Below are 22465 nucleotides of genomic sequence, written 5' to 3'. Positions count from 1 at the left end.
AACTAGCCTTTGTTTTCTGTCAGTTTAGCGTTTATCGATACTGTTTGTGTTGTTTGCCGTGTCGTAATGAAGTTACTACCGGCAGCAGAGGGCAGAAGAAGCCAGAGAAACGTCAGACCTGACGTCACCTTGTCCGTACCGGTCATGTGACTACCGCGGAAGTCAACAAACCAGGGAGTGACATGTAACAACAATAAGCACTTAACTTAACTTCCCTTTGTTCTGTCTCTCGTTTAACGTTAGCTCCATGTGTTGTGAAAACGAGCACGTAAATGTAACCGTGTGCTTTACAAACTGTTGGACTGAGTCTGAGCTGTCGTGTAGCTGGCGTCATTGTTTGATAGTTTAGTGAAAAGGCAGTTTCAAAATGCGGAATGATTCCCTGCTCTCAAGCATCAATGTGGTGCTTGTAATGGCCTACGGAAGTCTGGTGAGTCTGTTTCACTTTGTCATCAATGTTTTCTTCCTGTCTGATGGCTACATGAAGCTTAAGTTTAAACTCACAATAACAACAATCTAAATGTGAGTTAAAGATCTCAAAAGACAAACTATCAGATAAACAGAGGGTGATTTGATCCATTTACAGTATTTTACAGCTGCTCTGGCTCAATTTTAGCACGCAAAACTTAGTATGTAGCAAGTATGTACGTATGGTTTACTGGTTTATGCTCTGCAGCAACGTGTATTTCTTATCGCTTATTATTGATTATTGCTGTCACTTAAAAGTAATTGAGGTATTTAATGTTTGCTGTAGTGGATGCAGAACAGAAATAGTTAATTGTGAAGTTCAGACACAATCGTCATTTTTCCTTATATGGATGCAGGAATTACTGTGGTGTTGAGTCGTACTCCACACTACATTAGGTATACTTAGTTATACAGTATTTTCTGTTAATAAAATGCAAGTTTCCAAAATAACCTCTTAAACTACTACCCTTTTACTGATTTATGTGTTACTTAATACTTAATCAACCTTTATAAAGATGTTAAACAGTGATTTTGATGTTCATTCTAATGTCCTTAAGAACATAATTTTAGCCTCTAGTAATGCTTGGGCAATTTCTTGACTGTCCTCTAGGTATTTGTTTTACTGTTCATTTTTGTCAAAAGACAAATCATGCGGTTTGCCATGAAGTCTCGGAGAGGACCACATGTTCCCCTAGGTCACAATGCACCTAAAGTAAGTCAGACACCACAATGTCATAACTATGATTTTTGATAGCTTGGTTTTGCTTGTGCATTTACTGAAGTGTTGTGTTTGTGCTGTAGGAGCTGAGACAAGAAATTGAAGCCAGACTGTGCCAGGTCCAGAAAATCCACTTTGAGCCTCGCCTGCTGTCCCCAGATGATGACCGGCTAAAGCAGAGAGAACAGACTGGTTAGAGAAGCACACACACTCCAGTCCTGAAACTACCCATGAGTTGTTTTTATGCCTGTGCACTGAAGAGTGTGTGTGTGTATGTGTGTGTGTGTGTGTGTGTGTGTGTGTGTGTGTGTGTGTTTTGCAGATTCCTATGACTACCTGTACAGGATGAGAGCACTGGATGCCATTAGAGACACTGGTAAGCATTCCTGTCACTGTTTGCTTTTGTTTTGCCATCAGAGCACTTGCATCCCTCTGCACTGTTACAGTACCACTTGTACTTTCTGTCAAAAGATCTCCCCTTCCGTGAACTGGGTGGGACGTCCACTGCTGTGACGGGGAAAAGATTTCGGACCTGGCTTCTGCAGCTACGAAATTCCCACTGCATGTTCCGAGACAGCCAGAGCTCCCTTGTTGACACAGTGCTGGATGGGTACAACAAAGCCCGCCACGGGGCAGAGGTCAGTACTGCTATGTGTGTTTGTGTACCACAGGCACTCAGTAATTCAATACTGTAATTTATCATCTCAGCAAACACATTAGGGCAGTAATGTGATATTGTGCTATGCTGTCCTGTGTCAAAATTAAAGATTTTGAGAGTCATATATACAGTATTTACAATATACATCTATATGATAGTTATTAAAGAATGTTAATTGAAAAATTATATTTTGTGTTATTGTTATAGTTCCATGGAGTTCACTAACATCCATGATTTCATATATCTGCATATAGCTCTGCGTTGTGGCCAACTCTTAATGTTTATATGGTATCCTTATGATTAGAATGATGATTGTGCCTTTTACTATACAGTCCAACATGGTGTGCAGTGTATGATGCAGTTGACAGATGGGAGAATGCATACAAATGTACATCGTCATCCTTTTGAGGGGTAGATGTAGTGTGTGAATATTATGTTCAGGATTTGGTAAAGCATATCTTAACTGATGTGCTTTTTTTTTTTTTTTTTTACTTCTGTCTTTGACTGTAGGCTTTTGGTGAAGCAGAGTTTATAAAATACCAGGAAGCTCTAACTGAACTGGCCTCTGTGTAAGTAAACAGAACACAAACACAAGCTCCAAGTGCTTTCTTGCAGCTTTCCCTTTAAGCTAATCCCAATGTGGAATGTTAATTATACACTGGGGACAATCTGTTTCTCCCTCTGCTGTTTCAGTGTGAAGTCTCACAGCAGTAGCAGCAGCACTCCGAGCCAGCACCACCAGTCTGCAGCCAAAGACCTGACCAGTACCACAGATCCTGCGAGCTCCTGCTCCTCCCCCACCCAAACCACCTACCTCATATCCACAATGCAGCAGCGCAGCAAGAGGCCCAGACACTTCCTGGAGCTGAAGAACTTCAAAGACAACTACAACACTCTGGACAGCACGCTCTGAAAATCTATGACGTCCATCCAAAGGAAAGGTTAAGAACAAGGTAGTGCTGCCAGTGATTAAAGTGCCTGTGGACGGCGACAGGATCACTGTCGCCAGACAGTTTTAGGGTGAAGTGACAAATACACTGCCTTCATACACTAACACACACTGCCTGTTTACAGTATAGTTCATATCAGACTACTGGCACAGTGCTCTTTACCTAAGTGTAGCTTAAGCGTATATCCTGTATTACTGCATGTATGAGTGCTATATTTGGGTAGAAAAATGACTATAGTAAATGACTATAGTAAGTATGGTTGATTTGACCAAAACAAAACCAGAGCTATGTGGCTATGCAATAGCATCAGACAATCAGTATTTATTGAACAATGTAAAGGCCTATGCACACTTGTTTAAATTATCCAACTGTTTGTACACATGCTGATAGTTACTGTTGTTATGACTAGTGTTAATGCTTTACACTGAGAAAAACACACTGTTAATGTCACTTCTGTTTACATATATGTATGTCTCTACTGCTCGTATGTTACTGTGAATCCAAGTCTTTTTGTTTTAAGCCTTAAATGTTTCTTTTACAGAAGCCATTGAATAAATCAATTTGATTTGAAGCCATACTTGATTTGATTAATTTTGCTGTTAAGTGCTCTCTTAACTTAATGATTACTCTCAGTGCAATGTAATTTAACAGTAATAAAGTATTATGTGAGATTCAAATTAAATTTGCAGTCGAATATTATTTTTATTATTTACATTTTTATGTTTGCCTGTGTTTCTACTTTTGGTGTTGCAATTATATTTGTCTATGTGTCACTGTTATAAATACTCAGTGTGTTAGTAGCCTATAGATTGCAGACACTTAAGGACACTTTGTGGCAGTATAGAGCTTCGTATCAGAGTTGTGGCAGTTAGAAGCCTCTGTAAAAAAAAAAAAAAAAAAGAAAAGAAAAAAGTGTGGCAGAGTGGAGCCGCACAGTTTTTCCAACTGTGTTGTGGACTAACCTGTGGACTTTTAGAGCCGCATTTTTCAATATATCTCTTCTATTTTCAACTAAACTGTGAATGAGGGACATTGAATCAATAAAAGCCTTTTTTTGTTTTCATCTACAAGAGGTGTCGGTGTGAGCTGTGTGGATGGGATAAAGAACACGTGTCTGTTTAAGGTTTTGCACTGCTACAAGTTTTGACTCATATATACAACATTTATAGCTCCCTCCAGTAGTAAACACGAAGCCAGAGGTCATAGTTAAAAACTGGGTTTATTTTCTGTACCACACCAACCCGTGAGAACTGGGTTAAAGAGAAAAAACAAACAAATAAAGCCTACAATAAACAAAATGCATGTGTGTGTGTGTATATATATATATGCATGTCCTGTATATAATTTATGTCCCCACAGCTACAACGGGCTGCATGCAGCGTGTAGCATAACACACACACACATCTTTGCAGTATAAATGAATTTCAAACAAAAACATACCTCGTATGCTGCTTATACTAAAGGGGGCTGAATTTCAATCACTTTTTTGGTCTTCTTCATGTAAATCATATCTCTTTATATAGTTGTTACTCACTTTAGCTACAGCTCACCTGTCCTGCTTCTCCAGTGCTTCAATTGCAAGGTGTGCCTTTTAATTAACTACGGTGAGGAACACCAGAGCGGCAGTGGGCAGTGCCGCCTGAAGGATCACTAACCACAGGTTGGAGGTGAACAGCAGAAGAAAAAAAACAGAACCAAAACTGACAATGTGAGGTTTGGAGATGTTTGGAGATGTTTGGAGATGCACTTTCCCTATCCATGCAGGGTTGAGTCACCGATGAGCAACTCGAGTCTTCTCACTCTTCCGTCCTTTCCTGGGTACACTTTGATAACCTTTGCCAACTACGATTGATTTCGTGGTGTAACATCATACAGAAGAACCACATCATTGACCTTTGAACTTCTGTCCGTGCTGGAGATTTAGGAGATACTCCTTCCATCGTGTCCAGAAGTTGCTGGCTAAGAGCTGAACTCGACGCCATCTCTTGCGGAGGTAAAGATCTTCCTCGACATACTTTCCAGAAGGTGGAGAGATAATCGTGGAATTCATGGTCAGGATGTGATTCGGTGTCAGCTGGAAGTTTAGCAAGCATTTTCTGGTTCTCGTTGCAGTCATCGAGTTTTTCAAGGACCTTCATCTGAGACGTGGCAGAAACTTTCCAGTCGTTGAATCTGAGTGGGTCACCACTGAATGTTATACGTTCAGGGCTGCTGTGCTGTCATCTTGCTTTGGATGTGTCAAAGCTTATGGTGGGGAGCGGTGTTGAAACAAGCTACTTTCATGTTCGGCTTCATCTTTCTCCCTCAGAGGAGGAGCGTTGATGGAGCGTTTATTTCTTCGTCTGAGCATTCACTTTGCTCATATACTTGCCGTCGTGCCTTGTCAGCCTTTAGCTTCTTAATCGTCTCCAGTCGCTCTAGTTGCCTGCGCTTGGCTTCTAGCGCTCTTTATCTCTATTCATTTTCAGCTTCCTGTTTGGCTCGTAAATAGGCAGCTTCAGCTTCCAGGCTTCGAAACTCTTCTATATTACGTTCTTCACTTGCGATACTTCTAAAGTGGCTTCATTGGCGGCAACTTCAGCAGCAGCGTCTTGTCTTTTGGAAGACGACTGACTTGAATGTCTGGATTTGATTTTTGAGTAGCTTCGAGAATGAATGGAGGACCTGGTGCGGTGAGAGATGATACTTATCTTGATTACAGACTCCGTCCTTTTCCCACGTAGTTCTTCATCCCCTTGACCTTCACCCTTACTTGTGCTATGCAACCTCTTGCAGTCTCGACGATTGTCCTTGTCACTGCTTCACAGGTTTCTAATCTGCGACGTGTGTCATGATCAGGAATGTCAATGCTCCTTAACGCTTCATAAACAGCATTCAGATTCTCTGAGGCATTGCTTACCTGCAAAAAAAATCTAACTCTTTTTCACTTGGTTTACTTTAGTTTAGATTAAATCTAATATTGCCTTCAGCTGAGTAATTACCTCACTTACAGTAATACAACTTAAGTTTAGTTTGGCCTAAGCTTAGTTGAGTAGTTATCCCATTTTGGTATAACTCCTTACTTATATCACCACAAGCGACAATTAATCAAACAAAAATATTCACACTTAGTTAAACTTGTCTTGAACACTTATTAAGTAATAACCATTCACCTTTAAATGCACTATATTTGCAGCATACTCACCAGCAAACACAATGTCAATATCAACACAGTATCAATTTCAAATGAACTTCCATTAGAAAAAGGTGAGTAAACAACATTAGCTTGTCATACGACAGTGACCAAAGATGCCTCAGTCTCTGGTGCAGAAGAGTAAAAGTTGGTAGTTGCAGCTGAACTCACGCTAAGGCACCTGAATCTCCCCATGGGCTGCTTCTTCTTGCACTGCTGTGTAGGTGGCTCCTCTCCTCCAGGGATCGCTGCTGACTGGCGCCCTCGAGTAGTAAACACGGAGCCGAGGTCATAGTTATTTTCTGTACCACAGCAACCCGTGAGAACTGGGTTTAAAGAAAGAGAGAAAAAAAAAAAAAAATGCATGTATGTATGTCCTGTATACAAATGATGCCCCCCACAGCTACAACGGGCTGCATGCAGCATAACACACACATCTTTACGGTATAAATGAATTTCAGACAAAAACATACCTCGTAGGCTGCTTGTACCGAACGAGGCTGAATTTCGATCACTTGTTCTTTGTCCTTCTTCATGTAAATCATATCTGTTTAAATAGTTATTATTCATTTTAGCTACAGCTGAGCTCACCTGTCCTGCTTCTCCGGTGTTTGGATGGCAAGGTGTGCCTTTTAATTAACTACCGTGCGGAACACCGGAGCGGCAGCGGCCAGTTCCGCCTCCAGTGACCACTAACCGCAGGTTGGAGGTAAACAGCAGAACAAAATAACCAGAACCAAAACTGACAATGTGAGGCAGTTACAACATTAATGCATTGTTAATGAGAGGTTCTTACTTATTGCCATGTTAGACGTGGACTGCCCAAAAGCTGGGTCTGTTTCATTTGCTCAGGGTTTCAAAGGAGGCCTTGAAATGCCTGAGTAATTTTATTTTCTGTGTTGCTTACTGTACAATTTGACATCCAAATATAACAGTGACATACAGTCGAATTGCTGTGCAGTGTTTTAACATGCAGTCAACACATTATAGTAATTTGTTGAGTGTCCAGCAGAGGTCGCTCCCTTCATAGTAATCCACCAGTTTGAGTCCAGTAAGAAGTAAAATGAATCACTGTATTCATTTCAGTAATTTATTCTGAGAACCACAAGAACAGATAATAGATTACAGTGTACTTCATAGAAAATCTCCTCTATCAAACGACGTGTCTAGAGGCTTTTATTTAATATAAATAAATACAAAGGAGAAAGTTGTTAGGCAGAAGTTAGAACATCAAATCATATTAATTAATATTATGTACAAAACAAGGTGACTGTATACACAATGGAACTGAAATGCTTAGTAAGAAATATTGAGAATGACGACACTTCTATGAAGCAGCAATGCTGCCGAACATGTTCATTTTTCCTTCTGCTTCCTCAGTTTCATTAAGTGCCATATTGTTATTTAAAAATAGCTCTTTTCATCACAGCACAGGTGTTGACCTTATATAGGCTACAATCAATATTTACATGTTAAAAGCATCATCACCATTCACGCAGTAAAGTGAACAGAGTCATGTGTGAGTGACTAATGAGTAAACTGACACAGGATTCAGATCATCAGGTTAATGATTTTTTTTCCTTTAGAAGAAACTGATCTGTCAGTTTAGCCAGCTACAGTATATTGGTGCTACATTACTGTACATGGACTTTATAATGTCATTACCCACTATGGAAAAAGGGCTGACATCCTGCCCTTTGCACAACAGTTGTGTTTTGATACAACAATGCAGACGCCATAAACTCAAAGGTCAAAAATGTGATCAAAACAGGGCAGGGAGAGGAAACATTTGCATACAGTAAGCTGTATTATATGTTAAACTTTGACATCACATCAGGTGTATCAGTACACTTAATGCATCTACATTAAAGCTGACATACACACACACTCATTCATGACACATGCATAAATATACAACTGACCCCAGTGCGTGTGCGTGCGTGCGTGTGCGTGTGTGTGTGTGTGTGTGTTTCCCTCAGGAGTGTTTGGGGTAAGTGGAAGTGTTGATGTAGTTGCAGTCCAGGAAGCTCAGCTCTGACATCCCAAACGCTCATGCGATCAGATGCGGTAGTAGAGCTGCTGTTTGGTTTCAGTCTGAAAAGGTTTGGTGGTTCTGAGCCCTTCACTCGAGAACTGTGTCACAGTCGCTTCATGACTTGATCTCGATGACTTTGATGAAAGGAAGTGGCTTGTTAGATGAGGTGGACGGCTTGATTGGTTTACTGTGGGGACAGCAGAAAGAAAACTGAGTCGTTTGTAAACTGATAACAGCATGAAATCAAGATTTGCAACATGAAAATCATTACTTTTGACCCAGTAATCAAAACAAATGCCATACTTGTTTGCAACTCATCTATGACCCTTAGGACATGGAAATTTATGGGCATTTATGGGCAAAATGAATTACCTATAGACAATCTGGGGGTTACGCTCTGATGACAGGTAGGAACTTGACCTTTGTCCGCCCAGGAAGTAGTCCATCTGGTCATGCATCTCTCGGTTCTGCACACACAGGAGTGGTCAGAGGTCAGTTCACATAACACTAGTAAGAGCAAAATTAACTTGGACAATAAACAGACAGTGGCTGCATCTCCTTCCTTTCATCATCCCTCTTCATCTGCAGAGATCAGGCAGGGTAGAATCTATTTCCTTTTTCCTGTACCACACTTCCACTTAACCCTGACCCTTCTTTCCAAAACCCACTGGAATGGAATAAGAATCAAGATAATAAGCGGCCCTCACCTCAGCCTCCAAGAATGCTACTTTCTCCTCCAGCTCTTTGATCACGCGGTCTCTCTCCTGGATCACCATGCGAGAGTTCTGGAGCTAAAGACGAGCAAACACACAGTCAAACACGAATCCTGCACAAATATGAACACGGAGACAAAGTGTTTGCTTTACTGAGTCTCACACCTGTTCAATCATGTGTCTGACTTTCCTCTGTTGGCTTTTCAGCATGTCATCCAGATGGTGGATCTTTTCTTTGAGGATAGCCACCTCCCTCTCCAGCTGTTCAGCCCTAAAACAATCCGCACAGACATTTACTATATAGCATGCAGTTTGATTGGCAATTATTTTATAAGATTATTGATTTGTGAGTGTGAATGTATGTTAGCTGACCTCTGGTCCCCTTTCTGGCCCTCCTCTCTGATCTTGCGCAGCTCGCGGAGCTCCTCCTCACGGCTGCGGATTGCCTCACGCAGGGTGGCGCTCTCATGCTCCATCCCTCCCAGCAACCTCTGGAGCTCATCGATGCGCTTGTCTTTCCTCTCACTGGCTTCTTCTGTGGTCTTCAACTTCTCCTCCTGGTCGCTCAGACAGTCTCTCAGCCTGTTGCCTTCAGCCTGGAGGAGACAGGGAATTTAGTTTGTTTAAAATATGGCTTTGGCACGAGCGAAAAGCGGTTTACATTACTTGAAGTGATACATACTGAATGTCAAAATAATTGTGTATCTTACCTGCAGCCTCTCCTTCTCCTCTTGGTGTTTCTTCTCAGCCTCCTGCAGCTGTGCATACAAACGCTTACTGACTTCCCTCAGTTTGGTTCTCTCGGCCTCATCATCTGCATCCTACAGAGAAAGAATGAAGTGTTTAGCAAAACGAAATATAAATAGCTACAGACACACTTTTATGATGGTGTAAATATTCATTTATTTTGTTCAGGCAAAGTGGGTTTGGCTGTCATAAAGAAAACAGGTGTGCCAGCGTGCGTCACTGGAGCAGTTGGATTATGACTCGTGTTTTCCCTCCTATTTCTGCAACACTTCTGTCAGTAAGCCACGGCATGAGTCACAGATAAATGCCATAAATGGTGCCAAAACAAAACAAACACTAAACACATTGCCGTCAGTATTATTGTGCTTGTGCAAAACATCGCTGACATGCAAATAGTAGTGGCTCCTAAAAGTGCACAGCTCAAAGACAGAAACAAAACTATTAAAGGATGAAGCATTTGTGGAATGCTGGGAACAATGAGGAAGGCCTGAACACAATAACAGATGCAGGCAGAGGAACAGTGTGTGCTGGAACAGCCCTCTCACACATTTTCATACACCCCAGGGGCACTTTAAGCATATCACTCTCTGGCTGTCGTTTTAATCCTCTCTTTTACCTTATATCATATCTCTGCTTGGGTCTCTGTTTAACTTTACACCTCCTTTCTACCTCTCTCTGCCTCTGGGAGGTGAGTGAATTATAGGAATCGCACAAAACACACACATTGTCTAGAGGACAAAAAACACACATACCCGACTGAGGCTATGATACGCGAGATTTGATACGTGCATCGCTCCGACGTACTGACTCGCACATATTGTGTATATACAACCTTGAATAGAGGTTTCACGTCAGAGATCTGCTCACCTGTCCGTCAGCTTTAGCTCCTCCCTTTGGGGCAGGTGAGACGCTCTTTCTGAAGGGAACACCGACTTTCCACCCGTTTGTGTGCGGCTGGAGAAAAAGGAGAAAAGGAGTGAGTGAGCTAGGAAAGAGTGAAAGACCGAGATGAGAGAGGGAGAGGAAATGCCATCAAGCACACAGGAAGGATGTAAGGTTAACAATGGTAACGCCACCACACAGCAGCTCAAAAATAGACCTACCTTGCTTTTGGCCGCCATCTGCTCCCTCAGTGTTTTCAGGCAATACCTCACCTGAGTGAAACACAGACATTATAGTGAGTTACTGAGATATTATCACTGGTTTTTTTTTTTAGAAAGTCAGGCTCTACCAAACGATCAAAAGAAGACTTTAATCATCAACAGAGAGAAAATAAGAGCAGAAGAGACAGGGACATGAGAGCAAAATTTACATGATCCAAACATGCAAATTCTTATATAATCAAGGACTTAACAGACTGTAGAATTACTGTGTGTTTGCACGTTACTGAGAAACTCAGAGTTAGATACTATCCAGAGACTGACCTCCTGTATCTGTGAAACTTCGTCTGACAGCATCTTCAGGCTCTGCTGGTGTTTCTGCTGCTCTTGTCTGCGGGCCTCCAGATACACCTGGAACAGGGGAGAGACATGGATGCTAAACACCGGCATAACCATAAAAAGTAATCCTTATTATTCACCATTTATATCTTTAAAAGCATAACAACTGGTCGGTCACACTCACCTTGATAACTTCGACCTGCTCCTCTGTGGATTTGACCGGTTCGGAGGTCAGGACCGTTCTGTCGTTGGACGGCTGCACCAGTGCAAACGCTCGTCCGACGGGCTGGAGATCGGACAGCAGAGAGTTAAAAATGTGGCGTGGGCTGTGTTGTGTGAGCATGAGTTAGATGACTGTGATACATTTCCAAACTTCCTAAGCAAATGTGAACATGATTGACGTCAGTGTGCTTTGCCCACTCTTGGACAGGAGCTGGATCATGTTTGTGATCAATATTGCAACACGGGATTTGGAAGAACTGCCAGGAGTACATCGTTTCCACAAACTTTATGACATGTCTGTTGGGAATGTCTGAATGATGCAATTAAACCGATTACTTGCAAAATTGAATTCTTTCAGAATAAACTGCTTCTTTCAGTCGTGTCCTCAGCAAATTATTCCTGCGTGTGACTGACAGTGAGCCTCTATAATCAGGGGACAGAAACATTTAGCCATAATCACCGTGGAGACTAACCCATAAACATCTGGTGCTCCATGGGAGTGGTAAACAGACTTGGTCAAACCCATAAGCAGAGAGAGTGAGGGAGGGACACACAGAAGACGGTGGGGAGACGTTATGTAACTTCACAGCTCTGGTGGTCCCTTCTTTTTTTTTAACGTAACCTTGGCGCTGGTTCTGGTAGAACAATGGTTGTCTTGAGATGTTTTGAGTTTGTGGAAACCACGCTAATGAAAAGCTGATGGCAGCTATGGCATGTTTACAAGCCTTTGGCGCCTCTGTACAGTTTATGCGTAGGAATGTGGCGTGATTGACGTCTGAATGTATGGTAGCTCTGCGCCGATTTGTCATGACAAGATTAATTGTCTGAACTTTGAGATCCAAATACGGCTTGAACGACAGAACCTTCACATCTAAAGAAAATACTGCTACATTTTTTTTTCTCATCAAATAAACTGAAGATTATTTCCCTGCCTGTCTTTAAACATACAACACAGTTTATCCATAAAACATTTAATATTAATCAATTTAATATAATAGCATATTATCTTAAATCCAAACCCTTAAGTATCCAAATCATATATTTAAACTACCCTGATAAATCTTATTCTATGTAACTTTCCGATACATCTCTCCTCAATCTCCTACTGCTCTCATGTCCAGGTCTAATCTTTGCTCTGGTGTTACAGTCCTGGGTTTAACCTAAGTTATCAGGTGCAGGAAGTTCTTACCTTGTCCCTGTGCTGCTCTGTGCTCCGAGCTGCCTGGCTCTGGTCGTGCAGTGTGAGTCGCAGTCGCCTGCACCCCTCCTGAAAAGGGCAACGAAGAGAAGATGAAGAGAATCCACAAAGAGACCGTTATGTGATGGAGAGACTGATTGGGGACTATTTTGAGGAGGAGAGGGGTGGAAAGAAAAAAAAAGAGGAGGAGAGACTGAGTCATACTCACTGAATGAAACAGAGAAGGAGGGAGAGAGGGGGCAGCAGCCAGTGAGAGAGAGGGGTACAAGCGTCAGAGAGAAAGCAAAAGTTTTTCACAGCTGCACAGAGACAGATTGTTTGATTTAAATTGTGTGCTATGGACGTCACTGGGACTTAGGCGGAAACCCTCCAGACGCTCGCAGCCAATTACAAGCGGAGGCCGGATTTCTGGGAATGTGGGCAGAAAATGTAATGTCAAGAAAGACCGAACATTTCCATGGCAACAAAACCTCACAGTAGCCATAAACTATCTGGCGTGCTCACAATATAAGAAGGAGGGGTGAGTCGTAGACAGAACAATACACAGATGCAAGACTCGGCAAAAAGCGGAGAGCGAGAGCAACGCACACAAACCTGCAAACTTTTTTCTTTTGGCCATTTTAACAGGAAAAGTCTTGAGCGGGATGTGACTGGATGTGTGTCTCCAACCGCAGGGAAGCCCCTTTTAAGTGATAACCAGTGAGTGTGTGCGCAAGGATAAGCATGCGGATATGAGGGAGGAGGTCAAAAGAATTATATAACTCATTCCAGCCAACACAAATTGTTCTGTTTATTTTCCCGTGTATTCACTGAGTCCTCATGGTGTTTAGTTAATGTCATCTCTCAGACACGAAACAGGCAAAGAGCAAATGCCTGCAATGTTCTGCTGTGGTTAAATACTGTGAACCCAAACAAATGCACGCACACAACCAATTACAGAAGAGTGTGTGCGTGCAAACACACACTATCAGATTAATTGGTGATAAATTATATTGCTTAATTTGTTAATAAGCAACAAGTCTGGTAGAAGATAACAGAGTAATGCGTGGAATTTGACTTACAAGGTGTGTGATTGAGTGAGTGCGCATGTGTCATCATTTGTTTGTCCCTATCAAGCCTTTCGTACAGTTACACATTATTTCCTTGTTTTCTTTGGGTAAATAGCCACAGGTACTTCCTGTTATCTTGCATCTCATGTTTAGAAATGTTTTGGCATTTCACTTCAAAGTCCATTTCGTAGCTGTTGTGGAATTACTAATACATTTTTATATTTAAAAACAACATAAAAAAAACAATATGAACAAAAGCTCGAGAACACCTACTAAATGGACGTTGAGGTGAGACACCAAAACAATCTCTTTGACAGTCTAAGTGAGAATGTTTTGTCAACTGCTAATTCCCAAAATCAATAATTAACTTTTAAACTCAATTGTTTAAAAAAAAAAAAGCTGGTATCTGACTGCCCTGGCCTTGCTGTTAGCCAGACAGGGGAAATGAACTGGGTTGTGTTGTGTAATACCATGACAAGGACATTATAAAGGAAAAACTATGAGTTTTATAGACATCAAAAGGCCTATATGATTGGCTGGTTATCTATTCAGGAAGTACAGTAATGGAAGAGAGAGCAGAGAAGGAACAGACGGGACTGAAACACACAGGAGAGATAAGAAAAAAAAGTGACCATGCAGTATGAACAATGTTAAAGGGACAGGAAATAGCTTAATATTTGGGGTGGGGGTCCAACTATGACAAAGAAGTCAGAGAAACAAAAGCAAAAAAAAATTCCCCTCTTGCTCAACATGCTTTCCTCTCAGATTACAGACACCTGAAAGCTCTAACAGGGCACAGCGATTAGGGGAAGAAGAGAGAGGAGGGGGAGAGAAAAGGGGAACAGTTGGAGGTTTGTTAAGAAGGAATCCATCATTATACAACTTCTCTGGCCCTTCGCAGTCAGACAAAGACACTGGCTAATCCTTGCTCAGGCATCAACTATTTACACGCTAGTCTCCCTGTCTGTTTTCTCTTTTATATTCACACACACACACAAATACCACCTTCAAAGCCAACCTGTAATACTAGACTTGCTGGGAACAAGCACAAAGGGAGCAGTTGGATGTGCTCATGGACAGGGACGCATGCACGCACTCGTACACCACCACTCACATGCGGGAAACACACACACACACACACACATGCACACAGTTACTCAAAGTACACACTACCTTTATAACTGGGCAGAAACCTGAAACTAAGCACACACACACACACACACACACACACACACACACACACACACACGCACACACACACAGACACACACACAGACACACTGCGTCCACACTGCTAGGTGCACCGACAATGGGCACAAAAGATTACGGGGTACGGCCCAGCTGAGAGGCTTAAAGGGTATGAAGACGCTTTTGTTTTGGACTTTGGCATCAGGATGCCTGTAAATCATCTGCGTTAAATTAGCTTAGGGGCGAGAATGCCACTGATAAACAACCAGAGCTGCTGAATCCGGAACAAGAGAAAAAAAGTCCCTAAGAGCTATGCTACTTGATTTCTCAGATTTCAGGTAGCAGCAGCAGCGGCAAGTAACATGGCCATAAATAGTCAAATAAAAAAAAATCCTCCTGTGCCTCCTTGTGTAGTGCCTGCATTCCACAAAAAGATTCCTCAAGAGAGTGTGTGTGTGTGTGCACTTCACCATCCATTAAATCACTCCGTCCCTCTCATGCACTGCTTTCCCATCTACCTGCTGCACAGATGTCGCTTTTATCTTTTGTCCAACTGCGTTATGGACCTCGGGCTGTGAGGCGGCAACGCAGGCGCTAAGGCTGAAGGTATCGTTTCAAATTCTTTCGATAACAGCACCCTTACAATACCCAACAAGTTTCTTTGCCTTACTTATATCAGGAATAAGGAAAATAAACATTTGACCTGACCTGCCAAACTCCTAAATACATCCATGTTTAAAGTCTTCAACAGAAGCAGCAGAACAGGAACTATGCCCAAATTAAACTTCGGAGTTGTCACTTGTATGAGGAAATATTTGAGCAAAGAAACAAGAATCTGAACATTCAGCGCCAACCTTCAACACCTGGCAACTAATGTAACTTTATTCTATGGACACAATTGGGCCACTGATGTCCAATACCCAACCTTAGCAGGTTTAAGAAAGCTGCAGTGGATCAATCAATCAAGAGAAAACTACATTTTTTTTTATAATCTTTTAGCCGATTTATTTATTTTTTCAAGCAGCAATGCAAAACATTCGTAGGTTCCAGTTTCTCAAATGTGAGGATTTGCTGTTTTCTTTGTCACATATGACCATAAACTTTAAATGCACTGTTGTTTAGACAAAACAAGAAATGGTAAAATGTTCCCTTGGGTTCAGGGAAATTGTGACAGGCATTTCTTAACATTATAGACTAATATCAATCAGTTGATAGAGAAAATAATTAGCAAATGAACTGATAAAAATAATTGTTAGATGCAGCCCTAGTTTTAATTATGCTCTCTTTTGGGATTAAATCCTTTAGCATTTGCAGATTTTTTATTTCCCAGGTTAGTGAAGGGTCTTATTGTCTGACCTCCACTCAGTCAACAGTCTGCATAAACTAAAGGGTTAAAGGTTGTGTAAGTTTTAACGGGACGAGACGAGCTGAGGTGTGAAGTGAAGTGTTGGCTGGTTTGCGTGTCTATTGCCATCGTGTGAGAACGTGAATATATATATCTCATAAAGTGAGAGCTGCCTCCACAGTTTGAATTCCTACAACCATTTTACTGCTTTTTTTCCCCCCTGCTCTCTGTGGAGTGTGAACCAGGTGCTGAAGCATGCGCCAGTCGCTCCTCTACATAGATGGATATATATGTCATGTCTGGCTGATTCCCAGCCAGTGATGTCACACGCGCCTGACTGAGACTATGATGCGGATGAGGAAAGACAGAGGGAAAGTGCTGAGTCCCTCAATGCAGGGAAACTAAACGTCTGGAGGGATAATTGTGGCATTATTTAAAAAAGTGCAGAAAAAAAAATCTTGTCACTGCTCTGGGTTTTTAGGGAGGAGAAACTGTGCCACAGGTTTTCAAAACATTTACAATGATAGCTACAACAATAGCTACAGGAATAATAGCACATGTTGTTTCAGAGCCAGTACTGGTTGTTCCTCCTGTTTTATTTCATGAAATCCAGTAAACGCACTTATCAACAGAACAACAAAACAAGCACTGAAGGCCTCTCTGCTACATCAGGCTCAGCTCGTCTCCACATGTATCCTTATAGAGCTGATAAACGGTAAGGGCGTTGTTTTTATGAATAACCTTTCAGTCCTGCACAGTCATTATGGTATGTTACATACAGTATAAAGGTGAAACACTTTGTCTGCTTTATTTAGATAACCTGAATAACCTTATCAGATATGTAAATACTATAGGTGGGTGACTATTTGACTACAGGATTCGACTTTGATAAAGGTGAATTTGTGTTCTGTCTGATGATGATGCAAATGTACTATCAGTCACATGCTAAAATGTCATGTATGATAGATTAAAGAGAAACTGAGCCAATATGGAATTTCTTATATTGCTTCACGACACATTTCTCAACACAATTAATCAGTTCATTAGAGGTGTGCCCTTTGTACCCTCCAACTTTTCTGTCAGTTACACAACAGAAAATGATATTTAAGTCTAGACCATTGACAAAACTGTATAATCTGCTCAGATTTGATTTAACATAATTGTGGTTGGAAGTGTTCCCTGTGGAAGCCTTCATTAAATAACATTATCTGATATGAGCTCAGTGGATTGGTTTGCTGCTGGCAGGTACTGAGCTCAGCAGGAGACTCCTGATAAGGGGAAAGTGTCATGTTGCTCTGCAAACTCATAAACCACAGCGCAGGTTAAGAGTTTGCTTTTTCAGGTGAGGTCAATGATTAAGCCATTACTGCCACTGACAGGGGATGAAACCCCTGTTGTACGTGACATGGGCAGCTGAGTTGCTAAGCAATCATTTATCAGTATCCAGCAGCAAAGCACCTGCTGCAAACGGAGCAAGTGCACTGTTTAATCCTGTTTCACAAAACTTTACATGCACAGGTGGTGCACATACTGCACAGGCAAAGCTTTTACAGGTCCTGTAACTGTCTGTCACAACTGCAACTGTAAGCCTGTAAATGATGTGGGCAGAAGGCGCCTGTGACAGGCACAGATGTTATTGGGACTAATTCTGAGCTGCTGTCTTTATGTGTGTGTTGGGACTTTGGGTGGTGGGGGTGTTAATACTTTAATTACTACAAGGCCAGAGACTTAACAGTAAATACACCACTTAAAGAGTAGATGAAGAAACCAAGCCTTAAGATCTGTGACAGAATCACAACATCACACAGTCTTTAAATCCAGTCCACAATAAACAATGTGAAGAAATATGAAAAAATCCCCAAAGTCTGAAAATTGAAACTGAAAATAAGTTCAACTGAAAAATGACCAACAGATCCAGAGCGGGCAAAACTTAAGACTGAAGAATATGTTTTTACCTCTTCTGGTTGATAACAAGATTCATAATGAGCTTATTTTTTTACACAGAAATACACGTAAAGCAGCTTTTGCCAACATCACTAAACAAAGGTAAGAAGTTTGACAAAAATGTAACTTACCCCATAGTCTTGATTCCTGATGTCCTCAACTGTGCACAGACTTCTCGTCATTCCGTTCATCTTTGATGTGAATATAATAAATACTTCGCAAACAAACAAATGAATAAATAAATAAATAAAAGCGAACTATGTCACGCTTCCTCCGTTAGAAGTTCCCGGCGTCTGTCTGCTCACCGTCCACAGTAGCTGCTGCTGTTATCCGTCTCCGTCACTTCTCTCGTAACGTCACCGTGGGAGTGGACGACAAAAAAAAACCCAGCGACCCGCCCACAGAGACCGAAACAGCCAAATAGGGAACTGGGGAAATAGGGAATAGCTGTGAGGGGAGGGTCAGCAGGAGCCGCTGCTGGAGGTACCTGTTCCTCACGGCGGGAATAACAACCTCCAGGAAACTACACATGACGGGTATCACATGATAGTGGTGTGCGATATGTCAGGTAGAAAAATGCTCAGGAGGTGAATATGAGATGTCGAATAAGTGAATCTGGTCATCCCTAGCTGGATTATTAAGGGTTAACTGCAGCTAAATGTTGCCCAGTGATCTGCACTACTCAGTTTACCAATAAATTATTAATTGAAAAACGTTAAACCTCTGACTGAGCCTGTTTAAGAAGTGTCTCTTAGAATTACAAGGCAATGGAAAGCGAGGTATTAAAGTCAATGATTTAAGTGTTTTCATAGATATAAGTTATTTTTTAATATGGGTTTCTCATGATATATAATTACAAATTTAATAATTTCTGTTTATTTATTTTGCATTTTATTAACCAATCACACATAGGCTACATTGCTGTTGTTTTTGCATATGTTTTCTGAAGTTGCTAGTGTGTGTTGGTCTTCATTATTTTCCATACAGTATCCAAATTAGTTTGCAAACACTAAGTAATCCACCACATGACCAAACATCATGCTACTCTTGGTTTTTTTTTTGTCAAAGTTGCCTTATTGTGTTGTGGTTAATACAGCACAGACCTTTCAGTTCAGTCTGTACTACAGATATGTCACCACAAATGAACAAAGTAACTTTGATAAGGGAAAAAAATGCAGACTTGCTCACAGAGTCAAGTTTATTTTTTTTTAATTATTTGAAAAATTATAAATTTGTGCAAGTTGATTTTATATACCATATGAAAATGAAGGGAGACCAGTTGTTAAATAAGGGAAAAAAATTCATTAAAATACTTTAAAGCTTACTTACTACTTTTAAAACTTTGTCATGTGCTCAGAAAATGATTAACTGCAGTGAAAAACGTGTGGATAGTTTATTTAGAATTTTCCTCACATCATTATGAACAACAGAGGTCACAGGGTTCACAGAGGTTATACGACACACAAAAGGAACAAAATGACCATGTGACCAGTGAAAGAGTGAGCATTCCTCTGCTGGCATTTGGCTGATACAAGCAGCAGCTGATCCAGGCCGGCACAGACCTCTAACTGGATAAAGACTTTAATGGCATTAATGGCTGTTGAGGAGCAAACAACAGCTCACGGAGGCACACAAGGGATGATGCTAAGTGAATTTGAAAAATACAAGCCCACACAGAAACAAACACGGACACAGGAAGAACAACTGTTGCCATCTTACATTCATCAGATGTGAATGAAAGTCGTGAATGTCAAGTAAATGTTTTCAGATCACTCTTTACCGCAATGACTTCATCACCATGGATGTTCTTACCTTATATCAGTGGGTGTTATTTTTTGAATGGTTGACTTATTATTTGGAATGAAGCTCTCCCACATGCACCGAACACTAACAAACACACCTAAACCTTATCACAGTGCGCAGTGTGTCATCATGTGTCCCACGTACTAATCCATAATATGAACCATAATTATGTGTTTACCTCACACACACTCAGACAGACTGATCCAGAGATCAGACTGTTATGAGAGGTCCGCATGTTTACATACGTCCACGTCTGAGACTATGGAGTGAGTCACAGTCCCGCCGCTCACAATCACTCCCACTCTGCCTCTTCCGATGTGACTTTCATGGTCTTCGCGAAGAAATCCAAAGAAGACATCCACAGGGTGATCGTCACTGGTTTTCAGAACCACAAGAATCTGTAAAAGTGTCCATATGGAAGTGAATATGAAAAACAAGTCAGCAATGATTTGTAGAATACCACAAGAGGAAGAACCATTAGAGAGGAAAAAAAACTGTAAAGATCGAAATTTTAATAATTTACCAGAAGATCACGATCAACACTGTCTTGGCAGTTAAAAGTCGAAATCAAGAAATTAAAAAGATTTTTAAAAATTGTTGTCTGAGGAGGACCACTGAGAGGTTGGTGATCCAATTAGATGACGTGAACAAAAGCACATTAAACTGACCCACAAACAGGAAAAGACAGACAAAGGTCACGTATTGCTTTTGTGGGAACAAATGGTCAAGGGTTAAAAGTGCAGTACTGTGACACAGAGTCAGTGTGCTGTGATACAATGACAACACTTTCTGAAAAACAATGATGACACTATAACTGTAGTCACATATTCAAGTTTAATGGCCAATGGTCATTTTTCCATAATTTCCACTCCCTTATTATCGTCACAGCCCTACCTGTCACTGAGGCCCTGTCCTTGGATTGTTTTCTTTAGAGGTTGCAGCAGCTTGGAGGGAGATTTCACATTCTGTAGTATATAAGTCCAACATGATTTAGTATTACACCAGAACATAATAGAACAGACAGAAAACTGGAACACTTGATTTCACAGGTCTGTAATTATCCAGGAAAGTTTCCAGGAAAAAAATAATGTAATTTGGTACTAATTTTATCAAAACACAACATTTTTCAGAGACTTATTTTACATAGAGTTTAGTCAGTTGAGTTTAGGAGCAGTTGTTGACAGCTGTGTAAGAACTGCTCCTTTGAAGTAAATTTTGCACAAAAATAATATAAACACCTAGTTTAATAAATAGGATATGAAAAATCCAAAGAATTTGAACCATTTCTTTGTGGTATCATGACTTCAGTATTAATCATGTGCTGTTTAAAACAAGGATGTGTAGGAGGATATGTCAGTTATAGCAATGACATATTACAATGACCGTCTTTGCTATGCTCCTTATCTTTCTATTTGGTGAATGAATGCAGAACTAAATCAAACGAGATTTGTCATCATATCTAAAGTATTGCCTTCTGGCCTATGAGACTTGTATTTCCACATGTGAAACACCTGGAGGCACATGAGAATATTTTTACACCTGCGGTGGAGCTGCATACTTTCAGGACAACAGCAACTTTATGTAACAGCAAACACATCATTTCAAAACACAACACACCCAGCGACTGGCAAATCAGCTCTCAGGGTTTAAAGTTGTGCCTGGAAAGCTGGAGTTGTATGGAAACCCAATCTCACCCATGGAAAATATGTTGCCTCACATTATACAGTCTGGCAAAACAGGTACTGTTCACACCGAGTTGGTACTGTACAGGTTTGGGTAAACTATGTGGGAGGCGTAGTATTACGGATACTATTACATCTTGTTCTACAACAAACATTGAAGGTGTGACTTTGTGCTAACAAAATTATTTCAAAATATGTTCCAAGTTAAGATTTTAAAAATTCAATTCCCGGCAACCAGGAGAGGAAAGGAGGTTTTTTTCAGGTCTTTTGTAGATCAATCACACAATAGAACTGTGGGAGGTAAAGTATGTTCGTCAAAATCAGCAAGAGACCTGTTCAGTTCTGAGGCACAGACGCAAATGTGGTCTCTGAGAATAGTCAAACACAGTGTTGCTATGAGTGCCAAGGTGCCAAATAGGATGCAAACACATAAATAACCAAAGGAGTTGGTGAAGTGTCCCTGCAGGGGGGTGCTGGCTTTCATCCTTATTCTAGATATAGGAAAAATAAATGCCAGAAGTCATTAAAATGTTTAGGCATGACACAGAACGGCCTGGATTATTAATACTGTAAAGAGATTTTGTTGAGATTAAGGGATGAGTTGGATCAACATTTGCCAGTGTTATAAATGGGATTATCTTCTGATATCAGATTTTGTTTCATAAGCATCTTGTAGTTCTGTAGAAATTCCCTTGAAACAAGTTTTTTTTTTTTTACTACACAGATCTCAGTGGACATTCTTGACATACCTCACCCTGTGGTGCTCCGAGCAGCAGCACGCCATCTATCACTGCCCGCTGTACCAACTACACGGCCTCTCGTTGCCTGCCTGCATCGCACGGCATAATCCTGATCACACAGTTACAGCTTCAGTAAACAGGTGTGGCTTTGTGTTTTTCTTCCTCTCTTACAATGCTAAACTGTTTCTGACTTCATTGTTGTATGTACAAAGTAGAGGCCTGGATTATTCAACCAGGCGTGTGTGAACATCTTGTGAATGTGTCCATAAACAGGTATGCTGACCTTACATAAACTCATAAACTTTTTCTACTGATTTCTGCCCCACAGATACAATCAAAATCCAGATTTATTAATAATAATCTCAACGTGCTTTACAATAAGAATAAAAAATTA

General features: G+C 40.9%; 2 protein-coding genes across 3 annotated transcripts; one reads left to right on the top strand and one right to left on the bottom strand.

Moving 5' to 3' along the window:
- The first annotated feature begins 153 nt into the window (after positions 1-153).
- Positions 154-6144, top strand: c7h1orf43 (chromosome 7 C1orf43 homolog). 2 transcript variants are annotated; one of them, XM_056381293.1, is made up of 7 exons: positions 154-430; positions 1111-1180; positions 1270-1378; positions 1509-1562; positions 1658-1824; positions 2355-2413; positions 2538-6144. In XM_056381293.1, exons 2-7 carry the CDS (start codon positions 1118-1120, stop codon positions 2755-2757), a joined length of 672 nt encoding a protein of 223 aa, XP_056237268.1. In that variant the 5' UTR covers positions 154-430; positions 1111-1117; the 3' UTR covers positions 2758-6144. The 2 variants fall into 2 exon arrangements, with proteins under 2 accessions (XP_056237268.1, XP_056237267.1); XM_056381292.1 differs by having other exon boundaries at positions 1079-1180.
- An 898-nt stretch (positions 6145-7042) lies between these two features.
- tuft1a (tuftelin 1a) lies at positions 7043-18164 on the bottom strand. Its single transcript, XM_056381289.1, has 12 exons — positions 17978-18164; positions 12312-12389; positions 11085-11186; positions 10886-10972; positions 10565-10615; positions 10329-10415; positions 9425-9535; positions 9087-9310; positions 8880-8985; positions 8709-8792; positions 8374-8468; positions 7043-8188 (listed from the first exon to the last, which is right to left on the bottom strand). The coding sequence occupies exons 1-12, from the start codon at positions 18035-18037 to the stop codon at positions 8116-8118; spliced, it is 1158 nt and encodes a 385-aa protein (XP_056237264.1). The 5' UTR covers positions 18038-18164; the 3' UTR covers positions 7043-8115.
- Between the last annotated feature and the right edge of the window lie 4301 nt (positions 18165-22465).

Source organism: Seriola aureovittata, chromosome 7 (genome assembly GCF_021018895.1).
Source record: "Seriola aureovittata isolate HTS-2021-v1 ecotype China chromosome 7, ASM2101889v1, whole genome shotgun sequence".
NCBI classification, from domain to species: domain Eukaryota; kingdom Metazoa; phylum Chordata; class Actinopteri; order Carangiformes; family Carangidae; genus Seriola; species Seriola aureovittata.
The sequence above is the reverse complement of the archived record's forward strand: the minus strand, read 5'-3'. Positions and strand labels throughout refer to the sequence as shown.

What these genes read in the sequence shown, in the direction of transcription:
- tuft1a (XM_056381289.1), bottom strand. Translation starts at nt 18,037, where the DNA reads ATGAACGGAATGACGAGAAGTCTGTGCACAGTTGAGGACATCAGGAAT. An exon ending in TCAGGAATCAAGACTATGGG is followed by an intron (nt 12,390 to 17,977) that starts GTAAGTTACATT and finishes TGCCCTTTTCAG; the next exon opens with GAGGGGTGCAGGCGACTGCG. An exon ending in AACCCCCAGATTGTCTATAG is followed by an intron (nt 8,189 to 8,373) that starts GTAATTCATTTT and finishes CTGTCCCCACAG; the next exon opens with TAAACCAATCAAGCCGTCCA.
- c7h1orf43 (XM_056381292.1), top strand. Translation starts at nt 368, where the DNA reads ATGCGGAATGATTCCCTGCTCTCAAGCATCAATGTGGTGCTTGTAATG. An exon ending in TAGGTCACAATGCACCTAAA is followed by an intron (nt 1,181 to 1,269) that starts GTAAGTCAGACA and finishes TTTGTGCTGTAG; the next exon opens with GAGCTGAGACAAGAAATTGA. An exon ending in GGATGCCATTAGAGACACTG is followed by an intron (nt 1,563 to 1,657) that starts GTAAGCATTCCT and finishes TTCTGTCAAAAG; the next exon opens with ATCTCCCCTTCCGTGAACTG.